The sequence below is a fragment of the Colossoma macropomum genome, unplaced genomic scaffold (assembly GCF_904425465.1).
Source record: "Colossoma macropomum unplaced genomic scaffold, Colossoma_macropomum, whole genome shotgun sequence".
In the NCBI taxonomy this organism is placed as follows: Eukaryota; Metazoa; Chordata; class Actinopteri; order Characiformes; family Serrasalmidae; genus Colossoma; species Colossoma macropomum.
In genome coordinates, this window is record NW_023494795.1 from 9,694,960 (window position 1) to 9,708,038 (window position 13,079).

At 38.0% G+C, this 13,079-nt stretch overlaps 1 protein-coding gene across 1 annotated transcript in view; it reads left to right on the top strand.

The window, feature by feature from the left end:
• adgrf6 (adhesion G protein-coupled receptor F6) overlaps positions 1-13,079 on the top strand; it is a 228,232-nt gene that overhangs the window by 169,120 nt on the left and 46,033 nt on the right. The window contains exons 103-107 of the mRNA XM_036582596.1: positions 10,114-10,260; positions 10,515-10,661; positions 12,097-12,243; positions 12,362-12,508; positions 12,636-12,782. Coding sequence (XP_036438489.1) covers positions 10,114-10,260; positions 10,515-10,661; positions 12,097-12,243; positions 12,362-12,508; positions 12,636-12,782 — 735 coding nt within the window. The remainder of the gene's footprint in view (positions 1-10,113; positions 10,261-10,514; positions 10,662-12,096; positions 12,244-12,361; positions 12,509-12,635; positions 12,783-13,079) is intronic.

Sequence of the window (13,079 nt, forward strand, 5' to 3'; positions counted from 1 at the left end):
CATCATTCATTGGAAATGCCTGTGCCACACAGCTGCATCCTCTTTCTTGTTAGATTTGTCATTTCATTAACAGATTAATTCATTTGTTTATCTAAAATTATGAGCAATTATGAGGTAAGGTCTATATTTTGGGAAAGTGGCCATTTCTAATGTCTTTAATGGCAATAAGCTGTGAATTCCTGGCTTGTGTGCACAGCACGTCATTGGTGATTTGCCTCAGTCAGTTCAATAATTACACACAACAAAGAGGGAAAACTTACTGAACAATACTGTAACGTGTAAATTAATGCAAAGCTGGATTTTTGGCCTTTGATCATAGATGTATCTCAAATGGTTATTAGATCCTTAACACCAGAATTCAAGTCAAAGTCAAGCAGAAAAGCATTTGTTTTAGAATCTTAAACATTAAAAGAAACTGACAGTGACCTCTAATTTATTTGAATGTGTTTTCATGATTTCACAGTGTGCCATTCCAATGATACTGGATACCAGTGCAAGTGTAAGGATCAGTATTTCTGGCCGTGTGACACGTGCACAGCATATGGACACTGTGATGACATCATCAATGCCACGTGTGGATGCATCAATGCTCTTCCAAATGATGGACAGTTCTGCCAACCCATGACGGAGCTGATAAGTATGCACAAAGCTGCATTTTTTCCATAAATAGCATGGACCAATGTAGACAGAGTGGCCAAGTAATGCACTATCACACAAAAAATGAATTACCAAACTTTCATTATTTTTTATTCATTATAATTATTAGAATTAATAAACTTTCCTGAATCTTTCTCCTCTTTCTGACTCTAGATGCTACATGTCCAACACCAACTGCACCACCAACAGGTAGTTCTGACTCAGTATATGATTAAGAGGTTAAGATACAGGAAGAGTGAACTATACAGTTATAATATTTTATTTGACAGAAGAAATTTGATTGATTTTTTTATATGTTTGCCTGCTGGTTTGGTGTTAAATACAAATCTGCTTTCAGAAAACAAATATACTCTATAATAATCTATTTAGAGTGACATTAATGTAACAGATAAGTGTAATCAGGTGTGTTGGAGCAGGTAAATCACCAAACTGTGCTGGACACCGGCCCTCCGGGACCGGAGTTGTGCACCCCTGGTATATACCTTAGGTTGGGGTGGGAATCTCTAGGCACCTCATGATTCATTTCGATTACGATTCAGAGGGCTGCGATGCGATTATGAAACGATTATCGATGCATCTCGATGTATCTTTTTTTTCTATATAGCATTTATATTTTCTCACTGTGTGAGCTCAAGTTTCGAGTTCAAGTTTCAAGTTTATTTGTCATTTGCACAACATGTCAGGACATTTATGCATTGAAATGCTTGTGGTGAGGCTCAGCTAATCACTCTACAGAAAGTAAATAAGTAAAAATAAAAATACAAGAAAAAACAACTGAAATATATTAAATATACACAGAATATACACAGAATGTAGAGACAATATACATTTTAAAGTGACTAAGTGACTCAGTGTTATTGTTATTTAAAGTGACCTGGTACTTTTAAAGCAAAGTATTAGTAATGATCCATAATGAATTTACTTCCAATATCTTTTTTAATAAATCAAATGGAAGTGATGTGGTAAGTGAACTGGAAGGCTCTTATTCAGTGCTCTTGTTTGGAGCACATGAGACGCTGCTGCCACTCATCTGCGATAAAATGCGCAGTTACGGTGAAATAAGATCCAGTGGTGATGAGTCTCCACGCAGCACATGTTACAGCTATTCTACCCGTTTTCTTTAGTGATTTTATGCCTTCGGTTTTGGTCTCGTTGTAGAGACGGGGGGGTCGCTGTATCAGTAAAATATCTTTGAGACGGATCGTGTGCAACATAGCGCGAAAGCCGTGTTTCGCAACGACTCCGCAGACTGCAGGTCACCTAGCAGCGATGCGTTATTCGCATTTATAAGCAGCGCAGTTTGTTTCCTGGTACGTTAAATCTGCAACGAGAGACTGACAAACAGTAAAAAGTTGCGAAGATGAAATCAGCTTCTCTTTTAAATTCTCCCGTTCCACCTTAAATGGTGCCGCATTTACATTCGGCGCCTCAGTTAGAATTTAAGGTGGAACGGATAAATTCGAACAAGAAGCTGGAGAATAAGAAGCGACTTCAGCCTCGGAAAACAGTCGAACGCTGAGAGGCATTTAACTGATCAACTTCTGAGGAAAAGTTTTCTGGCGGAGATGGGAGGAAAGCGGCTATAGCTAAAGCTTAAAGCAGAGCGGAGTAAATCTGCGTTTTCGTTTATATTGTTTAGCCTTACTAGGACATCGGCACATACTGAGACATACTGGACATTAAATGTTGCGGCTCCCAAGGTGGTTTGATTTTGGTGGAAAGGACAAAATGGCTTTTCTTATCATGTGTGTTGTGACTCCTGATCTAACCTGGCTTTAATGCAGAGGGAGCTGGTCGGATTTCTCGCTCATCCAGTAGTGTTTTTGTTGTGTGCCGCCACAGACTGTCCGGGCGCTGCACTTCCGCACTTCCAAGCTCCGCCTTTTGCGTTCCGTCAACATTACGTTATAAATTAAAATTTAGAAAATCGATTTTTGACATTTGTGAATCGATTCAGAATCGTTCATGTCTGCATCGCGATGCATCTAAGAATCGATTTTTTCCCGCACCCCTACCTTAGGTTTCATTCATTTCATTTAAAATATTAGCAAAAATCTAACCTTGCTGTTAAGGACCAACAAACCCAAGCACCTACAATTTGCCAGAATCTACTGGAACTTTCAGATGAGACTAAAATAGAGGGAGCTTGACATGGACATAGGGATAGCCATGCAGAAAAGTACCTCATCCCCACTGTAAAGTATGGTGGTGGATCTGTGATACTGTGGGGCTGTTTTTCTTCCAAAGATCCTGGACAGTTTTTTTCAGATACATGGTATCACAAACTCCATCAAGTAGCAGCAGAAATGATATCGGAACCTGATTGCCTCAGCCAGAAAGCTTCCAGCAGGACAATGAGCCAAAGCTCACCTCAAAATCAACATAAAAATTGTTGACTGACAACAGAATTAAGGTTTTGCCATGGCCAGCCCAGACCTCTGATCTAAACCCCACAGGAAACATGTGGGATGAGCTGAAGAGGAGAGTCCAGTGTGGACCACAGAATCTGAAGGATCTTGAGAGGTTCTGTGTAGAGGAACAGTCTCAGATCCTTTGCCATGTGTTCTCCAGTCTCATTAAGCATCCCTGTTCAAAGGGGGGCTGCACAAATTAAATGAAGGGGTGCTAACAATTGTGGCACACACAGATTTGAGGACAAAATTATTTTCTGTTAAGATGATAAGATTGTACTTCAAGAAAGGTTAGATTTTGTTAGTTTTGTTAATGTATTGAATGAAAGATCAAAAGGTTCAGCAATGTAGATTGTTTAGCTCATGTTTATCAGGGGCGCCAATATTTGAGGGCACTGAGTATACACCGATCAGGCATAACATTATGACCACCTCCTTGTTTCTACGCTCATTGTCCATTTTATCAGCTCCACTTACTATATAGGTGCACTTTGTAGTTCTACAGTTACAGACTGTAGTCCATCTGTTTCTCTGCATACTTTGTTAGCCCCCTTTTACCCTGTTCTTCAGTGGTCAGGACCCCCATGGACCCTCACAGAGCAGGTACTATTTGGGTGGTGGATCATTCTCAGCACTGCAGTAACACTGATGTGGTGGTGGTGTGTTAGTGTGTGTTGTGCTGGTCTGAGTGGATCAGACACAGCAGTGCTGCTGGAGTTTTTAAACACCTCAGTGTCACTGCTGGACTGAGAATAGTCCACCAACCAAAGATATCCAGCCAACAGCGTCCTGTGACCACTGAGGAAGGACTAGAGGATGACCAACACAAACTGTGCAGCAGCAGATGAGCTGTCGTCTCTGACTTTACATCTACAAGGTGGACTGACAAGGTAGGAGTGTCTAATAGAGTGGACAGTGAGTGGACACAGTGTTTAAAAACTCCAGCAGCACTGCTGTGTCTGATCCACTCGTACCAGCACAACACACACTAACACACCACCACCACATCAGTGTTACTGCAGTGCTGAGAATGATCCACCACCCAAATAGTACCTGCTCTGTGAGGGTCCATGGGGGTCCTGACCACTGAAGAACAGGGTAAAAGGGGGCTAACAAAGTATGCAGAGAAACAGATGGACTACAGTCTGTAACTGTAGAACTACAAAGTGCACCTATATAGTAAGTGGAGCTGATAAAATGGACAATGAGCGTAGAAACAAGGAGGTGGTCATAATGTTATGCCTGATCGGTGTATATATACACACACACACTGCATTTCACTCGTAAATCATCACTGTATAGAAGAAAAACACGTTCTAAATTGAAGCATATAGCATTAATATGTTAGTGCACTAAATTCAACTAAAACCCTCTGTGTTCTCTCCAGAAGGGCCACCTTCTGAGTACATCATTGATCTTGACATTAGCGTATCTGACAACCTGATGATTCCTGACTTAAAGAAGCTGCTCATGAACTTCAGTGTCCCTTTTACACTGGACAGCAGTGTGAATATCACAGAGATGGACATCACCACTGGTAACCAGCCTGTTTATGTACACACTTAGTACCTTAAATGGTTTTGCATGATGTGATATCTGATCTACCGTCTTTACGGTAGAATAAAAAAGCATTTGTTTTTGTTCATTAGCTGGTTTATTTATTTAGTCTACTCTGTGTTACAGTGTGCTCAACAAACGGGACAGAGTATGTGTGCAGATGTGAGGAGCAGTATGCTTGGTCCTATAATACCTGCAGAACATATGGGGCATGTGATGACAGCATGGATGGCACATGTGGCTGTATCAGAGCTCTCCCTGCAGAGGAGCTGTGCCAGAGAGGTAAGAATCAAAAATATTATTTTGTTTGCCTTGGGAATGACAGATTTTTGAGATTTCATAACAACTGTTGCCTAAAACAGTCTTTCAGACGCTCTTTGTCTAAGTCTGTCCTACAAATACACAGTTCTGCTAATACACTATTACATTAAGGTGAAATGTTTACAGTGTCTCCATGAGTGTCACACCTCACTTGCAGGTGAGGGTAGATGTGCTCTGACAAGGTTGTGAGTTGTAAGACAAAACGACGGCAAACCACAACAGCACATTCAGTGCAAGGGTGTTTATTTAGTGAAAGGTGTCCCAAACATGAAAGGAAATAGATTTAACTAGGGAAACTAGTTTGTTCGTTCTGTCACAATGAGTCAATGTTTAAGATGTAAACAAAGTCATTTAGAGTGGTTTGTGGTGAGATGCTTCACTCTGGAGAAAAGTTTCGACTCATAATTGTTCCCAGTGGTGGTGAGAGAAACCAGACATCTCTAAAAACTCCCTCACAGAAAGTTATTTCATGAAATTGTTCTGATATGCTGCCTGATACCTGAAATATTGTTCATTATTAAATCTATTCTTGATGGAGAGAAACATGCGAAGTGTTGTGAGGCAAAGTAGTCCCCAATGAAAACTTCTCAATTTAAAATTTTATAATACTTTAGTGATAAATAAAATGGCTATATTTGCAGTGTATAAATCACTCCGACTTTAGTTACATCTTAAAGATTGAATTATGTAGAAATTAGAGAAAGATGGTTTGTTTGTTTGGCTAAGCTGAGCGTTTACTGCTCAGCTGAGAACTTTATGATCTGAACTCATGATGAGTGTTTCCTGTTAAGTCTGCACATCAAACCATAACCATAACTGTTTCACAACAGTTTAGGAAAGAAAACTGTCTAATTATTATTTAGACAAAAACTGCATTTATGACACTCGGTGAGTGTAAAATATACTCACAGTTTTAGGAAATACCAGTTTAAACACCGTTTCACTAAAACCAGTTGGTTAGGTTTTTATTGCCTTTATGACATTAAGAATAGTGTTACATGGCCGTGTCACGAAATGTTTTATTTTTTTTCCCATCAAAGTTGACAACAAATAAATACGTGTGACAAGCTCTCTTTCTTCAAGCTCAGTAACTGCACTGGCAGCCATGTTAGCACCAAAAAAAAGATGAGCTTTTAACAGGCGTTAAACAGCACACAGTCAGTATTTACTATTAGCTTTATTAAATCAGACTTTATTAAAAAAGACTTTATTAAAAAAGACTGTGATGATGTCTTAAGCGGAGCACTATAGCATATTGGTGTGTTCATGGCACACAAACTTTGGTAATTACACACCTCACACTTTGCACAAAGGAGGAAGAGTTGGGCTTGTAACATGAGGTCAATGTAGATGAGGTGGCACATGGCAATATTCATGAGAACCTAAGACTTTATGAGAAGATGCTTATTTTTAGGACAACATATTAAATGTTCATGATGGGTCTAGACTGAATAATGTCTTTAGCAAATATAGAACCCTGAAGTCGTGATTATAACACAAGCACAAAAATAAGGCACAGGCACAAGAGCACATATATCGCTGTTGTTGGAACAAAACCTCGCATCTCCATTTTTGTTGTTTTTCAGTTTTGGATATAATCTAAAAATGCCTGTTGCCCTTTACGTTGTTTGCTATTTCATGATGAATGGACCAAAAGAAACGACCCAAAATTGCTTGGAAAAACGCCTGGTTCCATTGACTCACATTAAAAGTAGAGTAGGTTTTTTCCTTCTCCTGTAAAGTTCTCATTTTGTAGATACAAGGTTGTGTTCCAACAGCAGCTATATATATATATATATATATATGTATATATATCTCCGTTCAAGGACAGAGCATGAACGGAGAAACCGTCACACCAAGATGTTGAAAATGCTCTGATGCAAACACTGAGCTCTTCTGTTTATTAAGTAGGTACAGTTGAATGTATAACTGAGCCATAATAATATGATGGCTGTATGAGCACCACATGCATTAAAGTAAAAAGAGCCAATAAATGGCTTTTTCTGGAACTATTACAAACTCAATCTGAGTTAGCAAGCCTTACATAGTCGACTTATTCAGTGTTGTTTTTATAATTTGATTATAATCTTGTTAACATTTATGTATAATAAATTTACTGTAGTTATACAGAAAAGGCCTTCATACAAAAAAATGACCTTTTATCTCTCAGATGTGGATGAATGTCTGTCTTCACCATCACTATGTGGTGCAAACGCCATCTGCATCAACACAATAGGAGGATACAGTTGCTCTTGCAGGACTGGATTTACTGCAACCAACTCGAATCAGACTGTCAGCATAAATAATCCATGTACAGGTAAATTATTAAAAAATGTTTAATGTCAGCCAGCAGACATTAAAATGGTCTAGTTTTCCTCTTAACTTTAGAAATGCATATAGATAAGATGTTAAATCTCGATTAAATACGTTTCTTAAGACATTTCAGCTCTCAATAATAAAAACAGTATGTAGTGTAAATATTTGAGCAGATTTTAGTGCACTAAATTCAACTAAAACCCCCCATGTTCTTTGCAGAAAGGCCACCTTCTGAGTACATCACTGATCTTGACATTAGCATATCTGACAACCTGATGGTTCTTGACTTAAAGAAGCTGCTCATGAACTTCAGTGTCCCTGTTACACTGGACAGCAGTGTGAACATCACAGAGATGGACATCACCACTGGTAACCAGCCTGTTTATGTACACACTTAGTACCTTAAATGGTTTTGCATGACATAATCTAATTTTTATGGTAGAATAAAGTAAAAAAAATATATTTTTGTGTTTATCGTTTATTTTTGTTCATTAGCTGGTTTATTTATTTAGTCTACTCTGTGTTACAGTGTGCTCATTAAACGGGACCGAGTATGTGTGCAGATGTGAGGAGCAGTATGCTTGGTCCTATAATACCTGCAGAACATATGGGGCGTGTGATGACAGCATGGATGGCACATGTGGCTGTATCAGAGCTCTCCCTGCAGAGGAGCTGTGCCAGAGAGGTGAGAAATTAAAAATCTTATTTTGTCTGTCTTGAGGATGACAGCTTTGTGAAATTTCATAACAAATGTTGCCTAAATTATTATTTTAGACACTCCTTCTGCAAGTCTGTCATCGTACAATTACACAATTACACTATTAGGCTATTAAGTTAAAGTGCAGCACTATAGCATATTGGTATGTTCATGGCAGCACAAAGTGTGCTTCAGTAATTACATGCATTAATTACACACTTTACTTTGGGCAACAAAGGAAGGGTTGAGTTTGGAATGTGAGGACGTTAGGTCCATGTAATGTGAGGTCCATGTTGCAGGTGGTAACCTGGGGTAGAGTGGCTGAATAGTAAAAAGTGGATTACAATGAATTCATTATCAATCCAATATCCAATCAAGTTAACCCCCTCCTGATATAACATACAGCCATTATGTTATTTATATCCTTGCGCACATTCAGTTTGTCCTGTTTGTTGGTGTTGACTTATATGAGCTCTTGAGGATGAAGCATTTATTCTGCCTAAATTCTCCTCTCTTTGATGGAAATGAATTTGAGGCTGGTGTTTCATTCTTTTTCTTAGACCTTCTATTAATTTGATTAACACTTGTGTGATGTTGATGTGTTTGTTACTCAATGGTCTGGTGGACCCACCACTGTTTTTAAATCAATACAGCCAGAACAATTTATGTAAAAATACCAGATGTTTAAAATATCACAAGTGTCCAGCGTGGGGTTCTCCTTTAGCAGCTGTAGCCAGTCAGCAGCCTGTCCATGTTGTCAACCCTCATAAACACGCACACACACACACACACATATACACACATACAAACACATACACACACACACACACACTAACAGCAGGCCATGTAGGAGGAGAACAGAGTGAAGGACACAGCACCTCCACACTTTTTCTCCCCGCAGGTTCACCCAACACCACATGTGTAATATAAATGTGTGGGGGGTGAACAGAGTGAAGACACTGAAAATGGGTTATTTTATATGTTCTTCACAGAAAATGAGCAAAGGCCAAGAAATCTGAGGTTCAAATAATAATAAATCACATCATTTTTTCTTTTGGTAAACATTGAAAATGCGTCCCACAGACCTGAACACCACACAAGGGCTAATTATATCACATGCAGACACTTCAACTGTCTGATTCTCATATAGTAGTCACTATTGTAATAACCACTTACGGTATGTAAACATTGTAGTCCACAAACTTCAACCAACCAACCTGAAGAACCTGCTGGAAATCTGCCAAGAACAATGGGCTTAAAAAGAATCACTTGAGGGTGCAAACATGGCACATATTACCCAAAAACAGACATTTGTTCCGGTATGGTACAGAAGAGATATGCTATGCAAAGCAAGTAGGTCAAAGCAAGTAGGGCACTGGACCCAAAGTACGGTGCTAATATAATTCATTAATTATATGGCACTTTTATTCATAAAACCATATATTTTAGGATATTCTGAATGATGGCATTTATGTTTGTATTCTATGCCAAGAGCTAAAAAACAGAAATGGCTTGCAAGAATGAATATTGCACTGTATCTGTACTGTAATAATACTGAAAGGGTCTTAATGCACAAAATTACCTTTTTTATCACACAGATGTGAATGAATGTTTGTCTGAAACATCTGTATGTGGTCCAAACTCTACCTGCGTGAACACAGTAGGAGGATACAGCTGCTCTTGCTGGCCTGGATTTACTGCTACAAATTCAAGTCTAACGATTAGCGTTATAAACCCTTGTAGTGGTAAGTTGTGAAATGAATGAATCTGTGAGGCTTTCTAAGCTTTAAGGATAAAAATGGACAAATCAAATCCTGTGACAATATGTGTGTCATTTCACAGATGTAGATGAATGTCTGTCTGCACCATCTGTATGTGGATTAAACGCCACCTGCACGAACACAGTAGGAGGATACAGCTGTTCATGCTGGGATGGATTCACTGCGACAAACTCAAGTCTAAGCATCAGTGCTGTTAACCATTGTACAGGTAAGATAAAGTTTGCTGTAACATTTTGGTTAAAGCTGTTTAAAATGTCACTATAAAGCTACTGTGTTACTATGAAAAATGTGCTGAAGAAAAAGAGGCTTTCTAAGCTTTAAGGATAAAAATGGACAAATCAAATCCTGTGAAAATATGTGTGTCATTTCACAGATGTGGATGAATGTTTGTTAACTCCATCTGTATGTGGGTTAAACGCCACCTGCACCAACACAGCAGGAGGATACAGCTGCTCTTGCTGGGTTGGATTTACTGCAACAAACTCAAATCAGAGTGTCAGCATAAATAATACATGTGCAGGTAAATGATTTGAAAATGTTTTAATGTCAACCAGCAGACTGGAAATGGGTGGTATTTATATAATATAATTAATTATGAAATCATTTTTAATGTATATAATTATACCGTGACCCCAGCTGGACTAAGCGGTTAACGATGATGATGATGATGATGTATATAATTATATTATTTATATAATAACAATAATCTCCAGAATGAATGATAATGATGTTGAAAAGCGTTGATCACATCTGTTTAATTTATTAATTTCACAGATGTGGATGAGTGTCTGTTCACACCATCACCATGTGGTCCAAACTCCACCTGCATCAACACAGTAGGAGGATACAGCTGCTCTTGCTGGGATGGATTTACTGCTATAAACACAAATCTAAACGTCAGCGTTAGTAACCTTTGCACTGGTAAGATATTTAATGTAAGGTTAATGTTTTGCTATTAATTATAAAAATAGGATGCTTTCTTATACCATCTATTAATCAAGACAATGTGTGATCTGTGAGCTTGAAATTCTGTTCAATGGATTCTGTAAATGTGCCAATTCAAGAATTCATCATATGCAAAAGTTTGAACACCCTTGGTGAAATTACGTGTTGTTAATTTTCTCAGTGAAGATAAGTCAACACAACCTTTACTTGAACGTATTAAAAAACGTTAAACGTTAATTAAAACATAAAATATAATGTGCCATACATTTTGCACAGGCCCCATTTTAATAGTATAATTAATAGTAAATAAACAATACTCATGCATTAAACTGTACAGAGGTGCGTTCTCTATAGAGAATGTAAAACTTATTTTCTCTTACAAAATCAACAAAACATAATTTGAACAGGTGCACCCAAACTTTCGCATACAACTGTAGTAGAGACTGAAGAAATGCCATCTACTTCTCTGGCTGCTCCAAACTCCACTTGCAGAACTTTGTTTCAGTTAAATGGTTAACACCTCTTGGATGGCACATTATGATTATATAGACATTCTGTCTCAAATGTGTTGCCACAGCCCAGAGTTCACAATGGCTTTTCCACTGTCGAGCCCATAGGGTCTCAGGGCCATATTTGGCCGTTCCGCGCTGGTCTGGACTCTGTTATGGTTTCTGTTTCCATCTGTTGTACCGCTAAATCAGAATCAGGAAATACCCAAGAAAACTATGCAAATGAATGGCTAACTGCTAACAGGCTACCGGGCTGAGCCCACTGAACGGTTCAAACACCTGAGCTGAGGAAGAGAGAGAGAACTTGTTGCTTGTCCTCTGATTTCCTCAGTCATCACGTCCCACATTAAGGCCACCAGGATCGAATCCCACATATAAATACATAGATGTCATGTTGTCTGTTGGCCAAACGTCTGCACATCTACCATGTTGGAGCGGTCAAGATCCACTTGTGTAAACAAATACACACGTATTGAGAGATGTTGAGTTCTCCTGATTAATCCACTATTACTTAACTGATTGCATTATTAATGAGTGCTGATGTTCAGGGACGCTCCTATGCCATTTACAGGGGTCTCTTGGAAACCCAACAGTTTTTTATTCAACATAGACTTTTTGTGTTTTATTGTATGAATTTAGGAGTACTTTAAATTTCAGTGATGAAACAGACAGCTATATAAAAACAGACTTTTAGAGTCAGCCCTAAATTTATTGGCAAAAAAAGGTCATGAAAAAAATGTCTTTGTAGTGAATTAGCTCAATCTCACACTGCAAATGTAGTCTATAGTGAGTAATTTTCCTTTTGTTTACATGGTCTGAAAATATACTTTTGCACCTTTATGTTAAAGCTGAGATAACAACAAATTACATTAGAAATTCTAACCATCATATTTATCTTTTAGATATAGATGAATGTCTGTTTGCATCATCTGTATGTGGATTAAACTCCATCTGCAACAACACAGTAGGAGGATACAGTTGCTCTTGCTGGGATGGATTCACTGCAGTAAACTCAAGTCTAAGCGTCAGTGTTAATAACTCCTGTGTAGGTAAGAGTCTGAATGCTGGTGTTGTGTTTTGTTGACGGTGAGTGTTTTAATGATAAATCACTTTTCCAAAAATGAAAATATGTTGATGCAGGAATTACAGTTGAATGTGTCATTACAGATGTGGATGAATGTTTGTCTGCACCATCTGTTTGTGGTCCAAACTCCACCTGTATCAACACAGTAGGAGGATACAGCTGCTCTTGCTGGGATGGATTCACTGCGACAAACTCAAGTCTAAGCATCAGTGCTGTTAACCATTGTACAGGTAAGATATTAAAGTTTGCTGTAACATTTTGGTTGGAGGTGTTTAAAATGTCACTATAAAGCTACTGTGTTACTATGAAAAATATGCTGAAGAAAAAAATTAAGGAGACAAATCTTTTATCTCACAGATATAGATGAATGTCTGTCCACTCCATCTGTATGTGGATTAAACGCCACCTGTACCAACACAGTAGGAGGATACAATTGCTCTTGCTGGACTGGATTCACTGCAACAAACTCAAGTCTAGCAGTTGGCATTAATAACCCTTGTATAGGTTAGTTATTAAATATAAAAGTTCAGTTAATTGGTATGCGTTTAGAAATTAGGACATTTAGTTAGAAATGATGGCTTTTTTCATACTTTTTTATACTTTATTATACTTTTTTGGACAAAATAAAATAATTGAATGAATACATGCATACATATATACATACATACATCCATAATGATAAATATGGATATAATGTGGCAATATATAATCTTCAAATTAAAAGTCAATATAAAAATGATTTGTGACAATATTTTTTATTAATTAAATAATTGTTCAATTATGTAATGTACTTTTTCTAGA